Source organism: Ptychodera flava, chromosome 15 (assembly GCF_041260155.1).
Source record: "Ptychodera flava strain L36383 chromosome 15, AS_Pfla_20210202, whole genome shotgun sequence".
Classification (NCBI taxonomy): Eukaryota; Metazoa; Hemichordata; class Enteropneusta; family Ptychoderidae; genus Ptychodera; species Ptychodera flava.
In genome coordinates this window covers 1,926,688-1,954,254 of record NC_091942.1, presented here as the reverse complement: position 1 = coordinate 1,954,254, position 27,567 = coordinate 1,926,688, and the positions used below count along the sequence as shown (strand labels likewise).

The 27,567-nt window shown below is 40.1% G+C and overlaps 3 protein-coding genes across 5 annotated transcripts in view; 2 read left to right on the top strand and 1 right to left on the bottom strand.

Moving 5' to 3' along the window:
• Positions 1 to 27,567, bottom strand: part of LOC139150839 (probable ATP-dependent RNA helicase DHX40) — a 188,367-nt gene that overhangs the window by 117,133 nt on the left and 43,667 nt on the right. The window lies entirely within an intron of this gene.
• On the top strand, positions 172 to 11,207 carry LOC139150837 (fibrinogen-like protein A). Its single transcript, XM_070723246.1, has 2 exons — positions 172 to 1,205; positions 10,457 to 11,207. Exons 1-2 carry the CDS (start codon positions 986 to 988, stop codon positions 11,110 to 11,112), a joined length of 876 nt encoding a protein of 291 aa, XP_070579347.1. The 5' UTR covers positions 172 to 985; the 3' UTR covers positions 11,113 to 11,207.
• Positions 25,720 to 26,920, top strand: LOC139152324 (fibrinogen-like protein A). The gene is made up of 2 exons (XM_070725467.1): positions 25,720 to 26,028; positions 26,157 to 26,920. The coding sequence occupies exons 1-2, from the start codon at positions 25,740 to 25,742 to the stop codon at positions 26,810 to 26,812; spliced, it is 945 nt and encodes a 314-aa protein (XP_070581568.1). The 5' UTR covers positions 25,720 to 25,739; the 3' UTR covers positions 26,813 to 26,920.

Here is a 27,567-nt window from a genome sequence, read left to right as displayed (position 1 = left end):
GTCGACTGAGCCTGTCTCGACTACGATGTAAACTTGTACTTTTTCATCTGGGTGTTGATTTACGTTGAACAGTAAGCATTGCCGAGATCTATGGCTTTGAATAAGTTTACATCCATTTACAAAGCACATGGTGCAATTACACTATCGCGTGAAGCCGATCGACTGTCGTTCAACTCATACGCTTGCATAAAGAGAATGGCAACCACTGTCAAGAGCATACCACTTTACGGCACACATACAAAACAGTGAGTTCACTCCGTGTCGTCGGAGAGAACATGTCGCAAAACTCTATTTTTACGACTTTTTGTGTTTTACAACAGCAAGAACGATTATTTTGCGATGTCGGGCTGATTTTCAAGGGTTTTCAGAAAACACTTCTGTGAGTTGAAGGACTTACAATGATTGTAGACGTGTACAGACCTAATGAAATACGTTTTCAAGCTTGAATTGTCCAGAGCTTAGTTAATACAACCGCTGGTGGACTTGCCCGTCAGACGGGAAGCATATTGATTTTAATTGCCCGACCGCAAAATTCACTAGCAACGGGCGTCGGGCGATAGGAATTTTTGAGCCTGTACTGGCTAATGAATTGCAAGTATTTATTATTATTTAATTCACGCATGCTGCACTTTGGCTTTGTTTTCAAAATGTCACAACATGCTTTTATCTTGTGCCCTATGACTGCATTATGCGGCTATCACAGAGAACAACAACATGTCAAGTGTACAAAAGCTGCTGTCATCGATATGGAGATTAGCCAATCACAAGTTTGGATTCACGCTATGTTTTCATTCATGCCAAAATGTCGCAATTAGTTTGGTTTTTTTTTTACTAATGAGTTTTTTCCGCCGTCCGACAACGCGTGTTCCTTCAGTGTTCCTTCATTCAAGCCGTAGGATCGATGACATGATGACCCAAAATTTAGTGGCAGAAAAATACCACCAGAAAAAAAATTTGGTGGCAGATTGACAGTTTTTGGTGGCAAATGCCACCATTGCCACCGATTATTTCGAACACTGGGGGCTTAGTGGATCTACAGAGTCGTTATGTCAAAGATGGCAGATGTGCTTACACATTCATAATGCCAGACCAGAATGAATCTCCTTGTAATGGTGAAGCACTGCAGAGACTCTCAGAGAGAATGGACCATCTGGAGGAGGGAAGATCATCTTATCCACCTTTGAACACCACTTCCTATCCAGTTGGTAAGTTTTTTGCATCACACATAAACCTGCCAATTTCATGATACTATCAGAAATTCATTGTAGTTGGCACATCGATATTCTAAACACACTGATATTGGTTGTAATTGCCAAGCAAATACCTAGGCGTTATGCTTTATTGTACGGTATTTCCTGATTGTATTTATGATAAAGATGCTAGTATAATCCTTTTCCTGCTGGGAGTGTTACATGTACACCATCCTGCTAAGTTGGTACACTAGTATTGCATGTACCGGTATACAGAAGTGTGTGTATAACCACAGGGAACCCAGAAATCTGGGTGTGTTGTTGTTGTTTGTATTGTTTTTTTTAATGTTTATATCAGTCATGTTGTTATTTTTTGACCAATAAAATTCAATGAACATAATTACTGTATTGTTGTTGTTTCAAACGTAATGTAGATGTTATAAGAAATACTATACAAGGACACTATCATCATTTGACAAAATGCAACTCAGACTCTCCCAATGTATACCTACCGGTATACATAGTTGCATCAGGCCAAATAATGAGTGTCCTTATAGTGTTTCTTATTACATCTACAGTACATTACACATTTGAAACAACAACAACAGAATAGACTGATGTTTATTGTCAATAACAACAACAATAACATGACTAATATAAAATAAACAACAATACAAATGTAAACAACCAAATTTCTAAGTTCCCTATTGTACCGGTATAATACCTTGCCAGACACTCAGCAAAATTGCTTATTTTTGGGGCTGGATCACTGGTGTTTATTCATGTTACTGGTAGACCCATATACCAGTATGGTATGTACGGTAGAAGGGGAAGACTGTCATGTCCTCAGCTTAGTTTCTTATTTAGGGGGAGCAGATTATTTCAGTTACATAAAATTAGTTTATTGCATCATAAAACAACAGCACATAAACACACTACTCAACGATTAGAAACCCAGGCATCAAGTAGCACTTGGTGTTATGTAGGTCATTTCCCCACACTCATCATGACCTGAGTTCAATTAGTCTAGAACATTCCAAGGTCACTGCCCTTGATGACCTCACAACCTTGAATTCAATTAGTCATGTTTGGAATGTTCTGGAAAGTTGATTAGTTGTGTAAGGGAGATAATTTTGGAACAGTGATTAGCATGTCAATAAAAGTTCTAGATTGTTCTTACATGCCTTTATAAAAGGGACGTGCACAGCTTCCAGTCAGACTTTTGGGATCGTGTCTCTTGTGTGTTACTAAACTCCAGCAGTAGTCATTCTCAAGACCTTTCAAGACCTTCACTGCCAACGCTGGATTTATACTGTGGACTTTGTGCAGTTTCAAGCCTGCAAGCCAAAGGACTGTTCATTCATCCGACTGACTGTTACAACTCTGAGACTGGAGCTCTGCCGTCCCAGCTGAGATAAGTAGTCTGTACACTTTTAAAGCTTGTACTCTATCCCTGACTTAGCAATTAGTTTTATTTTCGTAATAAATTTTGTTTAAACGTTAACTGCTGAGTTCACCCTTTTGTTCGTTTTCTCTGCACGTAACAAAATTGGGGGCTTGTCCGGGATCCGAATATTTTGAGCCGTTTGACAACATTTTGCCTGCCTTTTCAAAACTACTGTATACTGTGAACTCAGCAAAATTCAATCATGGCGGAATTCAAGCCAGACGAATTTATGGATGACCTTGATCAGGACGCATTTGATTCCCTCAAAAAAGACAACCTCATTGCACTGGCCAATTCCTTAAAGTAGATGTCAAAAGATCTATGCGCAAGCGGGAAATACAGTACCACATTGCAAAACATTTAGTTAATTTAGGCCAATTTGAGGAATCCACCTTGAAAGATTATGAGCCCGAGTCTACCTTTGAACTAAGAAAATTAGAATTAGAAATGCAGACAAATTTGGAGATCAAGAAACTAGAATTACAAATGGAAAAAGAGAGACAGGCATTAGAAAAAGAAAAATACAAATGCAATTACAAATGGAAGAAAGACAGAGAGAGAAAGATAGGCAGGAAAGATTAGAAATGGAAGAAAGACAGAAAGAGAGGAATTGGAAATGAAAGAAAAAGAATTACAAATGGAAGAAAGACAAAGGGAGAAAGAAAGAGAGGAAAAGAAAAGGAAAGAGAATTAGCAGAACACCGACTGAAAAGAAAAGGAAAGAGAATTAGCAGAACACCGACTGCAGTTAGAAATGAGACGTTTAGAGCTTAGAAAGTCAGGAAAATTCTTCCCTTCAGACAGTTTGACATCACTAAGCATTTCAGGTTAGTTCCCCCTTTCCAAGAAAGGATGTTGATAAATATTTCCTTCATTTTGAGAAAATTGCTCAGAGTCTGGATTGGCCTAAGGAGTCCTGGTCTATGCTTTTGCAGAGTGCTTTGGTGGGTAAAGCCAGAGAAATTTACATTCAGTTGTCAGTAGAGCAGGCTTCAAATTATGATTCTGTGAAGGAATTAATTCTCAAGGGCTATGAGTTGGTGCCTGAAGCTTACCGTCAGAAATTTAGGGATTGTGAGAAGAAGAAGGATCAAACTTATGTTGAATTTGCTCGAACAAAAGAACAACTGTTTGACCGTTGGTGCTCTTCTGAAAAGGTCAGTCAGAATTATGACAAATTACGACAGCTTGTTTTGATTGAGGAATTTAAAAGGTGCATCCGGAGTGACATCAAGACGTTTATCAATGAACAAAAGGCAGATACATTAGAGGTTGCTGCACGTTTGGCCGATGATTATTCATTGACCCACAAATCTTCATTTCTCAGCAAACCATCCCAGTCCTTTTCATACAGAAACAATGCAGGTAAATTTAACTCCTCCTTTTCATCCAAGAATTTCTCAAAGGAGAGTAGGAAATCAAATGACAGCAGTTCACACAGTTCAAGTAACACTCCCACATCATCAGATCCAAGTCTCAATCTCCTTCTGACAAACAGTTTGGTACACTTTCTTGTAATTATTGTAAGAAAGACGGCCATTTAATGTCAGAGTGTTTCAAATTGAAAAGAAAACGTGAAGCTCAAAGTGGTCAAAGTGGATCTAAGCCCACCGGCTTTATTTCTTCATCAACTCAATTAGAGTCTAATAATGTGTGTAACACATTTTCTGAGGTTAAACCCCTCTCATCCCCAATTAATGAGGTCAAGGTCAATTCTTCTCAAGATAGCATTATGGGTATTTTCGAACCATTTATTCATAATGGTTTTATATCACTTTCTAGTGATTTCTCTTCCGCTACCCCTGTCAAAATTTTAAGAGATACCGGGGCTTCCCAGTCTCTTTTGTTGGCAGATACCCTGCCGTTTTCTGAAAAGTCATTTTCAGGTTCTAAAGTTCTTATTAAGGGGGTAGATTGTAATGACTACATTCCTGTTCCTCTCCATAATGTCTATTTGTCTTCGGACTTTGTTTCTGGACCTGTGGCTTTAGGTATTAGGCCTTTTTTGCCTTTTGAAGGGATTCACCTTCTTCTTGGAAACGACCTTGCTGGGGACAAGGTCATTACTAATCCACTTGTGACTGATAATCCTAGTTTAGATCAGGATCCAGAGCCAATTGAACAAGAGATACCCGATTTATTTCCTTCATGTGCCATTACTCGAGCCATGTCAAAGAAAACTTCCGAGAATCAAAATACTCTCAAAAATAATGTCACAGATGTTGACTTAAATGACACCTTTCTCAGTCAGGTGTTTGACACGGATCATTCCGTTATCCCTCGTGGATTTGAAACTTCCAGTAAAACTTCTGCTGACCAAAGTCAGACATTTTCTAGATCAAATCTCATTGCAGAACAACACAAAGACCCAGATATTTTGTCTTTGTTTGACAGGGTAGATGATGAAGGTAAAACTTCAGATAGCTCTGTTTCCTATTATACAAAATCTGGTATTCTCATGCGTAAATGGAGACCTCCAGATGTTTTGGTTGATGACGATTGGGCTATAAAACATCAAATTGTGGTTCCAAAGCCCTACCGTGCTGAAATATTGCGCCTGGCCCATGAAACGCCCTGGGCTGGTCACCTAGGAGTCAGGAAAACTTATCACAAAATTCTCAGTCACTTTTATTGGCCTAATCTCAGGCAAGATGTAACACATTTCTGTAAAACTTGTCGCACATGTCAAATGGTAGGAAAGCCAAATCAGACCATTCCAAAGGCCCCTTTACAACCAATTCCTGCATTTCAAGAACCATTTAGTAGGATACTAATAGACTGTGTTGGGCCCCTACCAAAAACAAGATCAGGAAATGAGTACATGTTGACAATTATGTGTACATCAACTCGGTTCCCAGAAGCCATACCACTGAGAAATATAAGACAAAGACTATAGTGAGAGCTTTAGTCAAATTTTTCACTTTATTTGGCCTCCCTAAATGTGTCCAGTCCGACCAAGGCTCCAACTTTATGTCTGGAATTTTTCAATAAGTAATGGATCAGCTAGGCATTAAACAGTATAGGTCATCCGCCTATCATCCAGAAAGTCAGGGTGCTCTTGAGCGATTTCATCAAACTTTGAAAAACATGATTAGGACCTACTGTTTTGACACAGAGAAGCAGTGGGATGAAGGAATTCATTTTCTGCTCTTTGCTGTTAGAGAGTCAATTCAGGAGTCTCTTGGTTTTAGCCCATTTGAGCTTGTATTTGGACATACAGTCCGTGGCCCACTTAAGCTCGTTAAAGAGAAATTCCTATCAGACGATGATGATTGTCTGAATATTTTGCAATATGTGTCAGATTTTCGTACAAAACTCTCTAAAGCATGTGAATTAGCCAGAGAAAATCTTGAGTCATCTCAGCAGTCAATGAAAACCAAATACGATAAAAACACCTCAAAACGGAAGTTTGAACCAGGTCAAAAAGTTCTTGTTCTACTTCCGGTTCCTGGCAAACCACTCCATGCTCGTTACTTTGGGCCATATCTAATTGATAAGAAATTGAGTGATTTAAATTACATCATAATAACACCTGACAGGCGAAAACAAAAACAGCTATGTCACATAAATATGCTTAAGCCATATTTGGATAGGGATAATCCTACTAAAACAAAGCCTGTCAGTACAGTCAGTTCTGGCCATTATGAAGATAGTGATACTGAAACTGACTTGAGTGAAAATACTCTAAACTCAAAGCTGGGCTCGGTCAAGCTTCAGAACTCAGAAATCCTGGAGAAGCTGGAGTCTACAAAGTTGGCACACCTCCAGCCAGAACAACAACAACAGGTGAAAGAACTGCTCCACGAATATAAACACCTTTTCAAGATGTTCCAACGAGGACAAACGTCATCTACCACGACGTTGATGTTGGGGACAGTAAGCCTGTAAAACAACATCCATACAGACTGAATCCAACAAAAGCGAAATATCTCCAGGAAGAAGTCAAATACCTGCTGGACAATGACTTTATTGAACCCAGTAAAAGTAACTGGAGTTCGCCGTGCATACTTGTTCCCAAATCAGACCACAGTTATCGTATGTGCACGGACTTTAGGAAGGTCAACACTTTAACAAAGACAGACACTTTCCCAATCCCGAGGATTGATGACTGCATCGACCGAGTGGGAAAAGCTAAGTACGTGACGAAATTTGACCTACTGAAGGGATTTTGGCAAGTCCCTCTGACGGATCGTGCTCGTGAAATATCCGCCTTTGTTACACCAGACGGATTGTTCCAGTACAAGGTGATGCCATTCGGAATGAAGAACTCTCCGGCAACGTTCCAACGGATGATCAACGACGTCATATCCGGGCTAGACGGATGTGCAGCTTACGTTGACGACGTCGTCCTGTATAGTGACACCTGGGAGGAACACATCAAGCTCATGCGGAAGTTCTTTGAGAGACTGAGCAAAGCAATGTTGACTGTCAACCTTGCCAAATCTGAGTTTGGTTGGGCTAGGGTAACTTACCTCGGACATACTGTAGGACAGGGTGAGGTAAAACCTGTTGATGCCAAAATCAGTGCCATTTCAAGTTTTCCCATACCAAACTGCAAACGACAACTGATGCGCTTTCTCGGTATGGCTGGTTACTACAGAAAATTCTGTCCGAATTTCTCCACAATTACTGAGCCTTTGACTAACTTACTTAAAAAGAAAGTAAAGGTTGTTTGGTCAGAGCAATGCCAACAGGCATTTGATACACTTAAAGCCATACTGCAAAGTGCCCCAGTGTTGTCTGCACCAGATTTCACTTTGCCATTCAAATTAGCTGTAGATGCTAGTGATACGGCTGCTGGTGCTGTTTTATTGCAAGAGGATAGTCATGGTGTAGATCATCCTGTTTGCTATTTTTCACGCAAATTTAACAAATCCCAGAGAAACTACTCTACAATTGAAAAAGAGTGTTTATCTTTGATATTAGCTTTACAGCATTTTGAAGTTTATGTTACTTCTTCAAATCAGCCAATAGTGGTTTATATTGATCACAACCCTCTTGTTTTTCTGCAGAAATTTAAAGGCAAAAATCAGAGATTGCTAAGATGGAGTTTAATGTTACAGGAGTTTAATCTTGACATTAGACATATCAAAGGCAGAGACAATTTAATTGCAGACTGTCTCTCTCGTATTTAGAAATTATTGTTGTTCACTTTCAAGAAATTTTATTGTTGTTCACTTTCAAGAAATTTTACTTTAGAGTAAAACAAAATTTGAGTACTTAAATCCTTTTCAAGATTACATTTGTAAAAGAAAGATTTTTCTTTGAAAAATTTTCTTTTTTTGAAGAGGGGGTGTGTTATGTAGGTCATTTCCCCCACACTCATCATGACCTGAGTCAATTAGTCTAGAACATTCCCAAGGTCACTGCCCTTGATGACCTCACAACCTTGAATTCAATTAGTCATGTTTGGAATGTTCTGGAAAGTTGATTAGTTGTGTAAGGGAGATAATTTTGGAACAGTGATTAGCATGTCAATAAAAGTTCTAGATTGTTCTTACATGCCTTTATAAAAGGGACGTGCACAGCTTCCAGTCAGACTTTTGGGATCGTGTCTCTTGTGTGTTACTAAACTCCAGCAGTAGTCATTCTCAAGACCTTTCAAGACCTTCACTGCCAACGCTGGATTTATACTGTGGACTTTGTGCAGTTTCAAGCCTGCAAGCCAAAGGACTGTTCATTCATCCGACTGACTGTTACAACTCTGAGACTGGAGCTCTGCCGTCCCAGCTGAGATAAGTAGTCTGTACACTTTTAAAGCTTGTACTCTATCCCTGACTTAGCAATTAGTTTTATTTTCGTAATAAATTTTGTTTAAACGTTAACTGCTGAGTTCACCCTTTTGTTCGTTTTCTCTGCACGTAACATTGGCATGAAGCAGCTTATCACATTTTCAGTTCATGAACAATGTACATGTAGTTTCATTCATTGCTTGATGCAATTTTATTGAAATATCATTTAAATATTTAGTTTCTGACATTAATTTTGATTTAAACAAGTATGGGTACACTTGTAACCACACTACCGTACCGTACCGTAAAATTCCCAATTGAGGCCGCACCTCTAATTGAAGCCGCACCCTGACTTTGAAACATTGTCTTGGCTCATTGTTTGCCCATTTGGGTTTTTGAATTGTACCATAATAGAAGCCGCACCCCTTCTCTGAGCCCATCATGAAACAATGCATGCTGAAATTCACACCAGCTGGCTTGCGTCGCGTCATTGACTTGTGCTAATGATTGACAGGTGTCTTTCTTACAGAAAAAATACCCAATAAAAAGTTCCTTTTTAACACTTCTACCATTGTGCATTTTGTCATTGATAGTAACAAAAGTACAAACAATGCCCCATGTATCGGCACGTTTGTGTGAATGTTTGAACACGGCAGTGTATGTCAGTGTGGTAAACACCGCCATACCTGATGCAACAATTTTGAAGCAACGGTGTTTGTGTACAAGTTAAAATAGTGGAGAGATTGAGATACCATGTTTCAAATACGTAGTTTTCATTCAATACCCACGTACCCTTACCGATGCCTGACGTACAATTTACAACAACACCACCTGCATCATATTGACACAATGAACTGCCTATACTGTACTGTGGCTGCTGAATGACTATGGTGGGTGCATATAAGCTTGTACACGTTCCGTTTTTGATCATGAGAAAATAAAATTTGACCACAAAACAGTTCACAAAAACATGCCAGTAAAGTTACCAAAGGTCATTCACTTGCCTTTATTGCACTATCCGAGTATGAGCCACCGGTTCGGCAACACAAGACAGCTGTAAATCAAGGGGACCCATTTGCCATGGACGCTTAATTTATGCTAATTTTATGCACGATTTTTTTCAACATCATTTGATCTTCTATCGCTTTCAAAATCGACTTACACGTCCAAAGAAATTGATTGTACAATCTCTGAATACAGAAGTGACATTTTTGTGAAATTTCAGCGTCAAAAAAAACCCCTAAACTTGAAACAAAGACATCATGCATGCTGCTAGCTGGTCAACATGGCCGACCTTAGTGAGACTATTCTATTTAGGGGACGGGGGTCAGCAGGGTCAGAGAATCAAGAAAGTACTGGAAAAACGTGTCATTTTCCTTACGATGCTGTCAAGGGAACTCCAGTTTCCCATTGTTTTGACATCTTTTAATAGTTTCCTTATTATCTAAAAGGAATTTTACCAAGTTTAACGACCAAATACACTCTCCTAACGTTTCTATATTGGAGTTACACTAGGGTAGGTGCTTTTTATGCGGGTAATTTATTCACGCAGAATTCATTGGTACTAATTTGCATAACAATAGCGATTGCCCCTGCAGTGCTTGGTGAGCATTGAGAAAAATATCGAAACACAGGAAATGTACGTAATTGAAGCCGCACCGGGACTTCAGTGCATGATCCCAGGGGTCCCTCAAAAATGTTTCTAATACAAGCCGCGGCTTCAATTGGGAATTTTACGGTATATCTTCATAAAACTTCTGCATTTTAGCACAAAACTTTCTAGATTGTGAAAGATACATGCAATTTATTTTAGGCAGAGGGGAATTCCCCATGATTTAATTAAAGTAAGGTCGGACAATACTATTTATCAGATAAAGCATATTATGCCCATGTCACACAATCCCTATTCAGTTGGCATTGAAGACACCCATGTATGATTTTTTACCAACTTTCAGTTCATCAAACAATCTTCTAGAGCTTACCTCTCAATTGATCATATGTTGAAGTGCAAATCAACAGTCTGAACGTTGATGGAATAATTCATGTTGCCCCATCAATTTTTTAACCTTTCTGTCAACTTTTTCCAGACTGTCAGCATGCACACATTTTGAATGGAAATCACCTGCAGGAGGGTGTTCACTTCATTCAACCAGAGGGTTATCCAGAACCATTTCCAGTTTACTGCCAAGTCAGGGAAGATGGAGCATGGACTGTAGTACAACGTCGGAATGATGGATCCACTACATTCAAGAATGAATGGCAGTCCTATAAATATGGATTCGGATTGATCACTGGTGAACACTGGCTGGGCAATGAGAAAATGTATCACCTTCTGCGAACTGATGAATACAAACTTAGAATTGAGCTGCAAGACTGGGATGGTAATTCAACTTATGCAGAATATGATCTGTTTAGAATTGGAGATGAAGCCCGTGAGTATGCATTGTGGCTGGGTGAATACACTGGAACTGCTGGTAATTCTATGGGATATCATTTCACTGCAAAATTCAGTACAAAAGACCATTACAGTTACGGATCAAGTAGCACATGCTGTGCCTGTTCGAGCAGTGCAAAGCGTGGGGGATGGTGGTTCTTAGATAGCAGTTCTTGTTATCAAGCAAATCTCAATGGTCAATACTATACAGCCAAGACAGTCATTGACTATGGCATTGCTTGGAAAAGTTGGCAGAATACTAACACTCTCAAGGAAACACTAATGAAGGTTAAAAGACTCAGAAATTAGTCAAAGGAAGGCTTTTGCGTGTCTCATGTCATGTTGTGAATGAAAAAACTATTATCATTGAAAAAATTATTCTTGAAAAAAATTATCTTATTCTATCCGAAACTCAATCTGTGCATGCCATTAAAAAATAATCAAACATGGAGAAAAGTAAAGCAGCTGTATGTTGTTTTGACCTATGATCTGTAATGAGATAACAAGCCCCAAAAAGTCAAATAATGCTAATTTAATCATCAACAAATCACACAGAAGACATTCTAGGGAAATAATATAACAAATTTCAAAAGGCACAGCACAAGCAGTTTCCTGAGAAATAACTAGTTATTAAACATTCAAGAGCAACACTTCTTCCAAAAGTGAGAAAATTGGACCCAAAATCAAACATGGAGAAACAGCTGTATGATTGACCTTATGATCAACCAGATATGGACTGAAAATGCTCACGTGTTTCATTATTATTGCAGTTATGTGTAAATTTGAACCTGTGGCACATGTTTGCAACTTCATTGAAAGTATTATGATCAACATAATGAACAATATTCACCGCCGATTAACTCTAAAAGATCATGAAGTATACAAATACGTAATTAGCTAGAATAAAAATACCTTCTTTCACTGCTGTCATTGTACCACCATATAACAAGTGTAATTACCTTTAGCCAAGTCCTTCAAGCCATATATACCAAACTGCGAAAGCTCATTAGATATGCAAATTATAAATTAGCTGACATGAAAATGTGAAATGACTTTTGATATTGTTTTCACCTGGTATAATCATCAATGTACACAGCATGTTTTGCCATCTTTGATCAAGTAAATCCAAGTATATCCCTGATTAGAAAAGATCATTGAAAATGCAAATTAGGAATTGGCTGAAGACAAAATGCTTAATGACTTTCAATAATGTTGTATCATAGTATCTTTAATGTAGCAAGTGTTATCAACTTTGGTCCAGTCAATTCAGATATAGATCCCTCATTATGAAAATTCATTTAATATGCAAATTAGGAATTGGCCGAAGTAAAAATGTCTTTTGACTTTCAATAATATTATATCACAGTATGTATACAGCAAGTTTCAACCACTGCAATCAAGTTAATTCAGATATATATCCCTAATTAGGAAAGTTCATTAAATATGCAAATCGGAATTGGCTGAAGTAAAACTGTTAAATGACTTTAAATAATGTTGTATCATAGCATCTTTAATTTATAGAGCAAGTTTCATAAATTTTGGACCGGTAACTTCAGATGTAGATCCCTAATTAGCAAAGTTCATCAAATATGTAATTAGAAATTGGCTGAAGTAAAATGCTTAATGATTTTCACTAATGTTGTATCATAATATCTCCAATACATGTAGCAAGTTTTGTCAACTTTGGTCTAGTCAATTCAGATATATATCCCTAATTAGGAAAGTTCATTAAATAGCAAATTAGGAATTGGCTTGAGAGGAAATGCTAAATGACTTTCAATAATATTGTATTATAGTATCTTCAATACATGTAGCAAGTTTGGTCAATTTTGATCATGTCAAATCAGATATATATCCCTAATTAGGAAAGTTCATTAAATATGCAAATTAGCAACTATCTTTCATGTCACCCCTTAATGGTTCCCACTGCTGATATATCTTGGTGTGATCAACATTTGTAGCAAATCTCATCAAATTGTGTGCAGTTGTTTTTAATGTATATCCGTTTTTTCTAAAATCATTAAATATGCAAATGAGCAAAAAGTATGCAAGCCACACCCACCAAAAACTAATCAGTTCTTGCCATTTGCTAACTGAATCTATGTACCAGATTTGATTCTGATCTGATCAGCCGTTTTTGAGATATCAGACCAACAGACAGACAGACAGACAGACAGACAGACATCGCTGTGACATATGCTCACGTGTGTGAACACGTGAGCAAAAAATGAGAAAATAAGCTCTCTGAAATACTAATTATGTTTATTCATCATCAACAAATCTGAAAAGCCTCAGAAAACTCTAGAAAGTTTTAGCCTCCTTGTATTGGACAAACAGTATCCAGAGGAAAAACTAATTATTAAATGTCACTGGTGAACATTTCAAAAGTAAGAAGTTAAATTTGATCCTAAAATCAATATAGGCAAACTTTTATTCTAATTTTCACTAATCATTCAATCATTCCAGTTATCTTTTAAATTAAGTTTGAAAGCTGTGGACAAGCAGTCTCAGAGAAGAACAATTTTTGACCAAAATTGATAAAATTTGAACAGTTTATAAATTAGATTAAGATATGCAAATTTGATCACCATCTTTACAAATATCAGAATAATGCAACCGTCATCAACTTAAAGACCAACTAAGAGTTGAAAGTTTTGGATGAGTGGTTTCAGAGAAGAATATGTTTTGACTAATTACTAACAATAAAAAAATTGTTTTTCTCAGATTTAATGAGACATGTATTCAAATCTTTTTGATAACTCCAATAAAACAAAAACAAAAACAAAAAAATAAAATAGTTGACGTATGCAAATTTTATCCTTATTTTCAGAAATCAGAATAAAGTCATCCCCTTTAACCTTTAAAACCAAATTTTTGGAAGCCATGGGACGGGAGCCTTATGCAAAGTATAAACAAGCCATGCTTACTGAAAATCACACTCTCAGTCTAAGTACCCAAACATTTTATATGTTCGTAAATTGGGTCATACAATAGCAGGCTTTCATGTTATGAGCTCCAAAACTCTATTCTGCGCGGCGCCTGTAATTTGGAATTTACTCCTGTTGGTTATCTGAATAAATAAATAAAAACACACAAACATTGATGACATTGGCCCCTGCTGTGCCTTTTTTTGCACTGGGCCAACAGTTTGCAGCAGCTGAAAGTGGCTCCAAAAGTTTAGGACAAAAGGGAACTATATCAAATACACAGTGATTAGATGTGTCACATACCGGTATTCAGAACTTAACACTTGTTGAAATGACTCAATCAGTTATGTATGTACCGGTATTTCAATAGTGATAACAATGTGGCACTTTGATATCTTACTTTCTTGAACGAATACACTGTTTATAAATGGAACTGAAGCAATATACTGGGTATAGCTGTTTAATACACGTAATTGGTCAACAATGTCAATTTAAATATACCGGTAGTTCTGAGTAGCTTACATACTAAATGAGTTCCAAAACAATGCCCCATTTCTTACTGATATGATGATTGAAAGTTTCAAAACTTGAACATTTGGATTTTTCATGACTGTTTTAGTTGAACTTTGATCACATTGACTGTGTAATACATGGCCTCATTTGTAAAGGGATGTACTACTTTATCTTAGGAGAGGAAGTTCAGGATGCTGACATGCGGGAGATTTCTGAAAATTTGACAAATTATTTTTGATATTTTTGCACAAAATTTTTTAACAACTGACTTTCATATGAATATTTTTTTCAAAAATCAGAATGGTTGCAAAAATGTACCAGTATTTTCAGCACTTTTTGCATTACAGATCTTTTCCATTTATAATCACTACCTCCCAAGATCTAATTAGTGTATTCCCAACTAGTTTATTTGTCATGTATCTTTTTTACATAAAAATATTATCACAGCAACTTTGAACTTTGCCTCTTTTTATGAGTTCAGATTTTGTAACATTCTATTCCAAAATCTATCCTTCAATTACCAGTCTTTTCAATTGGAATCACTGAGATGAAATATGCATGTAATACTGGTATACAGAACTGATAAATGTCAACACAATGGCTAATGTTTTGTGTGGTATAAGTGAAATGACTGTATTGATAATTTAAAGGTACAAAAGCCCTGCACTTATTTTTATCGTGTATTTTCACTCAAAAGTACTATCCAATTTTCATCAAATATCCTTTGAATTTCCCCCAGTTAATCATTTGACCTGTAAATGGCCTTGTGCCAAGTGCTGCGTGCCACGAGCCCAGAGCCAAAGTTCACGATGCACAATAGCATGTCAAGCTAGAAATAGGTGCATTTACACTCCAATTTAATTCATTGATTCATTTTCACGGATAAATCAACATTCGGGCTTCAACAACGCCTTCTAAATGCATGAACCGGTGACAAGCGAATGCGTGTTTACGAATTCGACATCAAGGGGCATATGCAGAAAGGGACTCAAGAGAAATTATAGGGAGGGAGGGCCAGTATTTTTCAAAATCACACTGCGCCTAAAATTGTAATATTAAAAATTGATCAATCAAAATTCTGTACATTATTTTGTAGACCATATGGTAAGGTTGCTATATTTCAAATATCTAGGTCTTAAGCTATGATAATATTAAGAAGATTTTTGCAATATTATTTTTGAGAATTTATGACCTTTAACCTGCCCTATCCCCCCTCTGCAACTGAGCTGTGGCTTATTCTACGTAAGTAAGAGTCAAAGACGACTGGTGTCTATCAAAATGTGACTGGTATGGGACACCAACCTTCGACCCTCAAATCATCCTGTACCTCACTAATTATGCACATCTATAAATAATAGTCTAGCTAACAGAGGTGGTCTCAAGTTTACTGGACAGAGATGATTGTGTTTACTAAGATTTCTGATAAAATATCAAGCGACCAGGATGACATTTGACCTAGCCAATATGGCTATAGGTCTGATGTTTGCTGGACGGCCATCATGGGAGGAAAGTGTACAGCAAAAATATCAAGTAACCAGGATGACCTTTGACCTGAATTTAACTTATTTGCCAGTATAATAGTGCAACAGCCTTCATATTTGGTGAGATGAGGCGTCACATTATGAATTAGTAAATGTTTGTCAAATAAAATATTATTGATGTTGACTATAGCACGTACAGGGACAGCATAACAATGGAGAGAGTCACTTTTCTCAGCATCATTTTGAAAATTCGCTCTCCCTCCCTATATTTTTTTCCAGTCCCTTACCGGCCAGCACATGTTGAATTCGTGAACACACATATCGCAGGTCACTACTTTATGCACATACAAGGCGTCTATTAACCCTTTTCCTGCCAAGTCGGTGAAAATCCGCTTGAAATTCGGTGTAGCTAGAATCTGAGCAGCCACGGCCGTTATCCTGCCAAGGCAGTGGAAATCGGGCTACTTTTTGGTACCCCCTTTCCTGCCTAGTCGACGGAACTACGTGTAGCAAACCCTTGCTCGCGCTAGGGGTCGTTCGAGGACAGGTTTTGGGCGAGGAACGGCGTTTGCTCTCGAAATGGGTTCACAGAGAGTCCAACGACAGGGAAAGGTGCGGAAGCTACCCAGCCAGTCCCCCACCCGGTGGGGGACTGGTTTTTTTTGGGGGGACGAGTAGCGTACTTGGCAGGTTAGCACGTTGACGTATTCTAGCGGAGTTTGGGTAACTTGGCTCTGAGGCACTACATAGATTGCGGCCGAAATTGACCGTCTCGGCAACGCTAATCTGTAAGGCAACCGCCTAAGACCGCCTCAGCTGGCGGTGCAATTTTTGCCAATGGTGCGAGACGAAAATCCCGGACGTGGTCCTGATTGACGGGAAGTGCGGACGGATTTGACGGACTCGGCTTTCTGTAAGGCAACCGCCTAAGACCGCCTCAGCTGGCGGTGCAATTTTTTGCCAATGGTGCGAGACGAAAATCACGGACTTGGTCCTGATTGACGGGAAGTGCGGACGGATTTGACGGACTCGGCTTGATTAGTCCCTGACATGGAACTGATCCGAACGGACTTGAGCGACATTTGTGAAGGGTAACCACCGCTTTTAACCGACTTGTTACCTTCTTGAAAAGACTACCCACTCAGATGTCGGACGTTGTTGGCTGCACTTGGCTCTAGACGTTCAAGCCGTGCAACGAAACACACCGCCTCAGCCTTGCCATTCACGAACATGGCCTCAAAATTTGATACCATTGTTCACCGACTTGGCGGCTGCGGTTAGGTGCGTGAACCGTTGTTCACCGACTTGTTACGCCTATGTTGTCCCTGTGAAGTTCGGCTAACGGCCGAGTCTAACGGGAGTTGGCAGACCTGTGTTTGGTTTATACCGTAGTATGACCGACTCAGGTAGAGGTACCTGTCGGTATATTCCGAGTTTTACGCACTCGGGCGTCAATGACGGGTCGTCATCACCGCTGATGACGTAGACGTGCTGGCCACGTTATTTGAAGGAGCCATGTTTGCCCAACGGACGAGGCCGAGACAGCCGTTGACAATTTTGGCATCCTTCATCTTTGACCGCCTTAGTTGGGTAAGCCGCTCGGCAGGCGACGGTTATGACCTAAACAAGCCGCTGAAGCACTGTTCGTTGCCGTACAAGAACGAGACGGCCAGTCCATTACTGCTTAATGGGCAATCTGTCGGGTTGGCTTGTCACCGACTTGGATGACAATACGCCCTGCGCAGGCGTACTTAGAAGGGACATGAGGTTAAAGATACGGGTTTCCCACCCGTACTAAACATGGGCTTGGGCCAACGTCCTTGGGTGGCAGGTGCGCATGCCACGTACCCAGCTGGACGGAATGTCAAGTTGAGATGCTAATGACATTGACTATGTTATGCTAAGTGCTCGAGGGATTTGCATCGCAAATGAGTATTATTAGCATATCAAATGGTGCGGACAGGCAATTTACATGACGGGTAGGAATGTCAGCGCCGGTTGGTGGACTGATTGCCGTAGGTCCATTATAATAACAGGTGGATGCATATATTAACACCCCTGCGTCCAATCATGTCCAGGGCTGTTTCCCTGTGGCTTTAAAAGGGAGGGACCTGCTAGTCTGTCGACACTGTTCCAGACATGAGCTTGACGGACCGCAAAAGTTTTCTGAAGGCGAGCAGACGACTGAAGCTCAAAGATGCAGAGTCTCCGGGCGGTAGTGGTAGCGATCGTTGTGATGTCCCTAGTAAACGTTCTAAGAAGTCGGGCAAGAAACGCTCCCGTAAGGCGAAGCTATCTCCGGCTGAAAAACCCAGTGGTAAGCGTAAACGTAAGAGCGATCGTTCTGCCGATGAGGATGATGACGGGTCACCGGTCGCCAGTGGTTCTCACCCGGCTGCTCCGGGAGAGACTACTTCACCTGCAGAGACTACATCTGCTCTTGTGGGAGATACTTCACCTGCACAGACTACGTCTGCTGCTGCTAGTGAGACAGTGAGTAACGAGACGGCTGATGCCATTGGTTCTCCCCGGCTGCTCCGGGAGAGACACCACCTGTTGCTACTATGAGCCCTCATCCTGCGTCAGGAGAGGTTCCTGTGCCCAGTGCGAAAGAGCTTGAGTCCTCGTCATCAGCAGAGGCTGCCCAGCCCGCTCCTGCCATAGTTTCGTGTGCTGCGATGTCCCCGCCGAAAAAGATAGTGCGGAGGGTTCGTTATCAGGATAGCCCACCTGATTTTGAGCCAGATATGATCCTTGATGCCGCTACGGGCGAGTTCAGGCCCAGACGCCCAGACGACGGTGATATCACCGCTGAGTCCGACTCGGAGGTTGACGAGGATGCGGCAGAGGACGATGACTTTTATGACAGGCAGTATGTAGGTGAGGCAAGCTCTGACGACGATGATGACGTTGCTGCTGTGTTGGCGGAGGACGACACCCCTCCTGTCTGGCGTATGTCGGAGACTACCGATGCTAATATATTTGAGGAGACCGATTTTGACCATGAGAGAGGACCGACTTTCACCTTGCCCAGCCACTCCCGTGAGCTCGATTACTTTTTTAAGTTTATTCCAGCTACACTGATCAGATTGGCCAAGGACGAGACTAATAAATACGCCAAATTCCACCAGCGATATATCGCTAGGAAAATAGATAAATACTGGCGTAACGCTGACTACCGAGAGGTGCAGGCGTTCATTGGCGTCTTAGTCTGTATGGGTGTCGACCGTAAATCATCAGTGGAGGATTATTGGTCTAGCGATCCCTTTCTGAGAAACCAGGGTATTTCTACTGTGATTACCCGCAGTCGCTTTCAGCAGCTTATGCGATACTTTCATCTGGCAGACCCAGAGAACGATCCACGTCGTGATCTGATGAGGCACGCCGCCGACGTCGGTGTCAGGAGGATCCCCTGTATAAAATCAATCCATGGATGGAGCCCATAGTTGACCGGTGCGTAAATAATTATAAGATGGGTAGAGAGATCTCCATCGACGAGGGCATGGTGCGATTTAAGGGCCGTTCTAAATTAAGCAGAGATTACCGCATAAGCCTGATCGAGACGGTTTCAAGATATGGCAGCTGTGCGACTCCACCACTGCATACATCGCTAACTTTGCACCGTACCTAGGTGTGAAATTTCGGGATCGGACTGATGGGAGACGGCAGGAGCGAGGTGTGGTGAAAAGAATTACGATGGAGCTGGTCCAGCCATTCTGTGGATATAATCACAGCCTATTCTGTGATAGCCTGTTTAGCACGGTCGATACTGCTAGAGAGCTGATGGAGACCGGGATCTACATGGTCGGAGTTTTAACCGCCGTAATCGTCGCACCATGCCCCCTCAATTAATTCCGCCGGGTAAGAGGAAGCGCCTTCCTCTGTCTGTTGGGGATATGAAAGCCACGACCAGAACGGACTCTCGTCTTAACATCACTGCTTATCAGGATAGTAACGCTCAGGTGCTGATCTTGAATACGGTCTATCCACCCTTGGAGTGCGTGCCAGTGGGGGAGGGAGACGAGCGGCGACAAGTGCCTCTGTCGCTGTATAATTATCGCCGGTACATGGGAGGCGTCGACCGAGCCAACCAGAAGCGCAAGTACTTTCACACTGGGCGCAAGAACCACAGATGGTGGACATATCTGGCATGTTACCTGATTGATGTTGCCCTAGTAAATGCATATATATGCTTCAAGCATGTACACCCTGATAGTAAGCTGACCCATAAGATGTTTCATCTGCGTGTCGGGAAACAACTCATTGGCGGTTATTGTGGGCGATCGCAGCCCAGTGTGAGAGAGGTCGAGGCCACGTTTCTCTTGCCTCGTACATCAATCCACAAAATCAGCCGATGCACGTTGTCAGCCGTTTGAGGGGCGGCAGAAATGCTGTAAAGTATGCAGCAGAGAGGGTAAGACCACTGCGAGTGGACGACTGTCTGAGACGTCCAAAGGATGTAGTCTGTGCGGGGTTCATCTTCACGAGGGCGAGTGTTTTGCGGCTTTTCATCATCGCATGATGCTACGAGGTAAGAGGAGCATTGGCGTGCAGACCTCTACTCACACAGCCCCGACGACACCCATCAGCAAGAGAACCCGACGTAAATAACGGACAGGGGACAGCTTCGCCTAACAGTGGCTTGACTGTATTCTTAACACGGACCATGATCACATTTTGAGCACGGTTGTGCCGTTTGTTTGTGCTTTACGATCCCGCTGATTGTAAATTGAAACACGGATTATTTTGTACAATCCCCCGATTGTAATCTTTGTAACACGGACCATGCACTCGGACGTCGAGACAGACTCTGAGATTTATTATTCGGCATAATGTAAATTATTCCCGAATAAAATACTATCTATGGATCGCATATTTTCGTTTGTTTTGTTTAGACGGATTATTTTGTACAATTCCCCCTATTATAATTTTTGAAACACGGATCTGCCACCCCGATTGTAATTTTTGAAACACGGACCATGCACTCGGACGTCGAGACAGACTCCGAGATTTATTGTTCGGCATAATGTAAATTATTCCCGAATAAAATACTATCTATGATCGCATATTTTCGTTTGTTTTGTTTTTACCCCCACTTTTGTTTTGGCAGATCCGTAAGGACGCTATAGTAATGGATGAACGTGCGTTGTATCACGTGGGAGGGGCACAGCCCAACGGAGGCTGTGCTCGTGCGACGTAGACGTTGTACCAACCATCTGTCGTTGGGGTTAGTGCATAGAGCAGTTGCACTGTCCAGAGCTAAGGTGGTACAAAACTGCACCTTAGTAACAACTGCACAACTAACCTGTTAGGAAACGGTAACACTAACGAGCTAAGTGTTCACTGAACTGGCCAAACTACGTACACGCCTTCCTTCAATGGCGGAACTATGTCGTTGACACTACGTCAAAGCAGACTGCACTGTGCGACTCTTCCAAGTCGTTCAAAGTACGTGGCCAAGTGACACAACCCAGGGGAAACAGGACAGGTTTGAGGGTGCTGCCGCACCCATAGCACTAACCCCTGGGTCTTCTACTAACCCACGAGAGAGGTGACGTTTCCCCGGTGTGGCCGTGCGTGCCGGCGAACGAGCTTTACTTCCGCGAAAGTAAGCTAGAAAAGGGCATAAAAGTGCACGTCCCCCGGGGCAAACAACGCCCGTGACCTCGTCATTTTCTGGACACAACCTCATCAGCGGTTGCCCCTCTATACGGGCATGCAAAAATTTTTGAAGTCTAACACGTATATGGTCGGTAATCGTACCCCGAAAATGCGGTATTTTCCCGCCAAATGCCTGGCAGGAAAGCGTGCAGGAGAGCCTATCTTCTGTAGACACGGAAAAGGGGGCGGTTTTGACCGACTTGGCAGGATAACGGACAGGGGCGCTCGGCAGGAAAAGGGTTAAATGTGATTTAACAGTGAAGATGAATCGATAAAGTGAATTAGAGTGAAAATGCACATATTTCTAGCTTAACATGCTAATCGTGTATCGTGAACTTTGGTTCACGGCACGCGGCGCGTGGCACACTGCACGCGGCATGTGGAACATCAATTAGGCTTACCCATGTTAAAATGCTACGTCACACAGAAGCATGATATTAGAGAGGATGATAGTAAGGGCAAACAAAGTGAAAAGCTTTTCAGGAGGTGTACAAATTTATTGATACGTGGCAACTGCTCAAGATATTTTTGTCCCGTATTCCTAGAAAAAGAGATCATTGTGTCAAAACTATAGAGGGCGCATGCTGTATTTCTAATTCCTGGTAGATGTTAAACAGGAAGTTACAGGACCATGGGCACACAATAGGGGGATTACTGATTACGCAGTCATTTGCATACACCGGGCGGGAGTTTTTTAAATCTCATAGCATCACTTTGACTGTCTGATAAATTCGGACAATCATGATGGGCACTTTTGGGCATACGTAAAGAGGGGTCAAATGGTCGTACAGGGAACAAATTTCAGAAACATATGCGTTCTCCGACAAAAAACGGAACATTTTTTCAGTTTATTTGTGACTTAAGAGTAGTCGCTATATATTCACAGACATCATATACAAGATTCAATGACAATGGACGCCTGAAACATGGCAAAGTTATGGGATTCTGGGACCAATCACGGCACACCCGATCAGTAGCGTGGTTTTTACATTTGCATAGACTTATGATAATCCTGCTTTTATAGGGGAAGTTCCTGTTTAAAGTTCAAGTGCTGGCATTTAACATTCACATGAGACATAAACCATACATCGCACGTATACATGTCCATATAAGATGATACACTATGATAAGAAAAATTCATATAGCACCTTGTATCCATCAAAATGTTCACCAGCACTTTTCACAGTGTCACATGGGTAAGTTCTCTCAAAAAGTAGGTCTTTAGTCTGGATTTAAAACTTCTGAACTTGGTGCAGAACGAATATGACTAGGCAACTCACTCCACACTGTAGCAACAGCATATGAAAATAGCGTCAATGTCACTGAAGAACAATTGACTGCAATTGAAGGTACATTTATGGCTTTAGATTTTAATTTGCAGGATTTCTAATGAGATGTGTTAGCGGTAGGCTTTCAAACCTATTAGCCATTTTGGTGCATTACAAGTCAAAAGACTAAACCAGATGAAAGTGGGTCAAACCAGATCAAACAGGATCAAACAGGATCAAACCAGACTAAACTGGATAAATGTGGATCAAACTGGATCAAACTTGAGCAAACTGGATCAAACTTGATAAAAGCAAGCATATCAAACCGGACAAAACTGGACAAAATTGGATACCCTATAAAAGCAGACAATCCAGATGAAACAGATCAAACAGGATTAAACTTGATAAAGGCATTCAAACAAGGCAAAATTGGACAAATCCGCATCAAACTGGACTTAATTGGATCAAACTGGACCAAGCGGGATGAAACCAGACTAAACCATCAAAAACCAGATCAAACCAGAAAAAACAGATCAAACTGGATTAAACAAGATCAAAATGGACTAAACCATATAAAACCACACTAAACCGCATGAAATCAGATTAAATCAGATAAAACAGAATCAAACCAGATCAAACCAGACTAAACCATATAAAAGTGAATTAAACCAGATCAAACCGGATCATATTGCACTAAACCGGATCGAACTGGACTTAACCAGATCAAAGTGGACAAAAACAGATCAAACCAGAAACAGCATTAAAGTGGATCAAACCAAATCAAAACTGATCAAATCAGACAAAACCTGATGAAACTGAAAAACCACACTAAACAGGATACAACCAGATTAAACAGGTTCAAACAAGCCTAAACCAAATCAAACCCAACGATCCCAATGAAACCAGACTGAACTGGATAAAAGTGGATCAAACCAGATCAAACCACATCAAACAGGACCAAACCAGATCAAAGCAGACAAAAACAGATCAAACCGGATCAAACCAGATCAACCTGACTAAACTAGATCAAAACAAACAAAACTAATCCGGACTAAACCAGTTCAACAGGATCAAACCAGGATGAAACTGGACTAAACTGGATCATTCTGGATCACACTGGACTGAACTAAACTGTATCAAACCGGATTTAACCCGATTGAACCAGATAATACCAGAACGGGCTGGATGAAACCAGACTAAATTGGATAAAACTGGACTAAACTGGATAAAAAAAGACTAAGGCAGATCAAACCAGACAAAACCTGATGAAACCGGAAAATCAGATCAAACCAGACAAACCTGTCTGACCAGCAGTTTTGAAGGAGAGGATTTTTAAATACTTTTTGACCAAAAATTACAAAAATTGCCTTAAAAATACAAATTTGTACATTTCATCAGAATTTGAACAAATCTAAATAAAGTCATTCCTAGGGTCCTATATACCAAATATTCATGTCGCAACCACCCTAAAAAAGAGAGACAGTAAATGAACCCCACTTTCTTATCAGCACTCAAGCCCTTCCTGTGTATACTCTAAGTATTACAGCTCAGGCGACAGAAATTTGCCTCAAAAATACAAATTTGCATGTTTTATCACACTTTAATAAATCTGATTAAGATCATCCCTAGGGACCTGTACTTCAAATATTAAAGGAATTAGAGTGGTTGTTTCAAAGAAGAAGCTTGAAATGTAATTCCGGTAAGTTGCCAGATGCCGGACGACACAAAACGGACAACACCACACATTCACATATCATATTAGCTAACCCCGCTGACAGCAGAGCTAAAAAGTGACAAATTTGAAATACAACATTATTACATACCAATGAAAGGAATATGTGACATCAAATATCCATCTAATCTAGGTTTTCAGAAAACTCGATTTGAGGCACAGATTCCAATGTAAGCAAGAATTTTTTACAAACAATCCTTTCTTCAGTCTGCTACAGAATTTGAAAATCATCAAGGCTACAAGACTACAATATAATTTAATTGTTCTTCACACATTGTTTAGTTCCATAATATATCAATGCATGAGAACAGTCTTACAGCTTTTGTTTGTGTATAAAAGTAGTGTGTTGTAAGGTGAATGGAAAATAATTTTCCAGGAATGAAAGAGAAGTATACAATAAGGAGTACAAGTACTGTAATTTTTTCACCATTAAAGGTGGCATTCTAGTTTGAAAAATAGCTTTTCTTACATGAACATAAAAGGCGTATTTTGGAACTTTTGACTTTCAAGGGGTTTAGAGTTTTCTGGGCACCCTATGCAACAAAATAATCAGTGTCCAGTGACAAAGTATTATTTTTATGATCAAATCTAATTCAGATTAAATCCAATTAAGATGAATGCAGCGGTTGATCAAAGGTATTAAAGATTTTGCAAGGACTTTGAGACTATACTATCCCACGGATACAAATACAGGTATGCTGAAAAAAGGACAACACCATGGATGAAAAACTTTGGCATATATATGTTGCAATTCATTTCACTTTTGTTGAACAACTGCCATCTTATTTATTTGTGAGTCTATTCCCTTGACATCCAATAGAACTTTTTTGAGTAGAGTAACCTAAATACCTTTGTTGTGACAAAAACGTTGTGTTTTGTAACTGCTCGAACGGTAAACACTGTGTCACAAGGAAAGTACACTTAAACCTTTAATTTATTACCTACTTGATGTACCATAAAGAGACAAGTTCTTTTCTTAGGGGGGTGTTTTACTAAACCTTATCAATATTCAATTTCTGGCAGATGAAAAATCAAAAGATTTTACCTATTTCATGGACACAACCTGGCACAACTGGATAACCAGAAAAGTAACTGTTGTGTGTTAATAATAAGAGACAATCGAAGATAAAAGATGATCAAAGATGCTACAATAGATGACATACAGAATATCAAATTACATACACAATGTAGGTCATGAGTAAGAGAGGTGCCCTTATCTTTAGATATTAACCTTTTTGACATTACAAATTTCACTGGGTACTAAAAAAAAAATTAACATATTTTATGCTGCAACAACCCTTCTATTATTCACTTGAAATTTCCTGGTCACATCAACACAAGTCTTCAGAGTCTCATGTCGTTGAAAAAAGACAAGATGCCTGCAAAAGCTTTGATTCTGTTCCTTTTGGTCATCCCTGTTGCAAGTCAATCAACCACAGCTGGTAACAGGGGCTTGGTGGATCTACAGAGTCGTTATGTCAAAGATGGCAGATGTGCTTACACATTCATAATGCCAGACCAGAATGAATCTCCTTGTAATGGTGAATATGATCAGGCCCTGCAGAGACTCTCGGAGAGAATTGACCATCTGGAGGAGGGAAGATCATCTTATCCACTTTTGAACACCACTTCCTATCCAGTTGGTAAGTTTTTGCATCAAACGGAAATATATGACAATATGATAATATATCTCACATGTACATTAGAAATTCAGAAAAAAATCTCTGTCAAAGGTACACTTTCCATTTTTCCATTATTTTGTCTTTCCCAGACTGTCAGCATGCATACATTCTGAATGGAAATAAACTGGAGGAGGGAGTTCACTTCATTCAACCAGAGGGCTACATAGAACCATTTCCAGTTCACTGCGAAGTCACAGAAGATGGACCATGGACAATCATTCAGCGTCGGAAGGATGGATCAATCACTTTTGCAAATGAATGGCAGTCCTACAAATATGGATTTGGTCAGATCACTGGTGAACACTGGATGGGCAATGAGAAAATGTATCACCTCCTGCGTAGTGATGAATACAAACTCAGAATTGAGCTGGAAGATTGGGATGGCAACTCAACTTACGCTGAGTATGATCTGTTCAGAATTGGAGATGAAGCTTCAAACTATGCTTTGTGGCTGGGTGAATACTCTGGAACTGCTGGTGATTCTATGAGGTATCATGTCAAGGCACAATTCAGCACAAAAGATAAAGATAATGATGAAGCATCTTCTTGTTGTGCTTGTGCTTTTGGAAGAGGTCGTGGTGGATGGTGGTATTATGAAGACAGCGGCTGTCATCAAAGTAATCTGAATGGTCAATACATTTCCCAGAAGTCTGGTAGCTATTTTAACATAATATGGGAAACCTGGCAGGGGCGGCGTGTCAGTCTCAAAGACACAGTCATGAAGGTGAAAAGGCTTAGAAACTAATTTAGAGATAACTTTTTAACCTCTCACTCATTTCCTTCCAAATCATTATACAATCCTACATTTTCTGTGGAAAAATTGGACAAATATACTGGTATAGAGGGAAGGAGTAAGTTCAGAAACCTGAAAGTTCAAGGGCACACTGATTCCAAGCAAGTGCAGTCAGGACTAATTTTAACACTATAATCAACCACAGTATGTAGTATATCAGAAAATTATCATTCAATAAAACTAACAACATTAGAGCTGATTCAGAACAAGACTGCCAACTGTCTATATTGTGCCTTTGGTAAATTTCTTTTCTTGTATGTATACCGGTATGTATGACATGTATGTACTTATGTATCAATCCTACATATCTACCTTCACTTCTATGTAGTGGTGCTGGAGTTATAATACACTGCAGCTATTTAAGCTCCTTAACACTAGTTGTCTATATTCTCTTTTTGAACTTTAAACAATTCCAAAAAGTTCCTAATAATGTGAATCAGTTGCCTTGCTTTCCTGTGACTTGATTCCATTTAGATATTTTCTGAAATTTCCTTAAAAGCAAGCCAGCCCTATCCAATGATCAGTCTCATTTGTGTACAAAGCTTTCTTTACAGTGGAATGTTACCGTCTTTTCAAGAGCACTGTGTAGAACAGAGAGCAAACATACATTGCAGGTTTTGTTAGTTACAGTAACTTTGAAATACTTACTCAGTCTCATTTGTGTAAGCTTTCTTTACTGATGTGAACATCTTTTAACATCTTTTTAA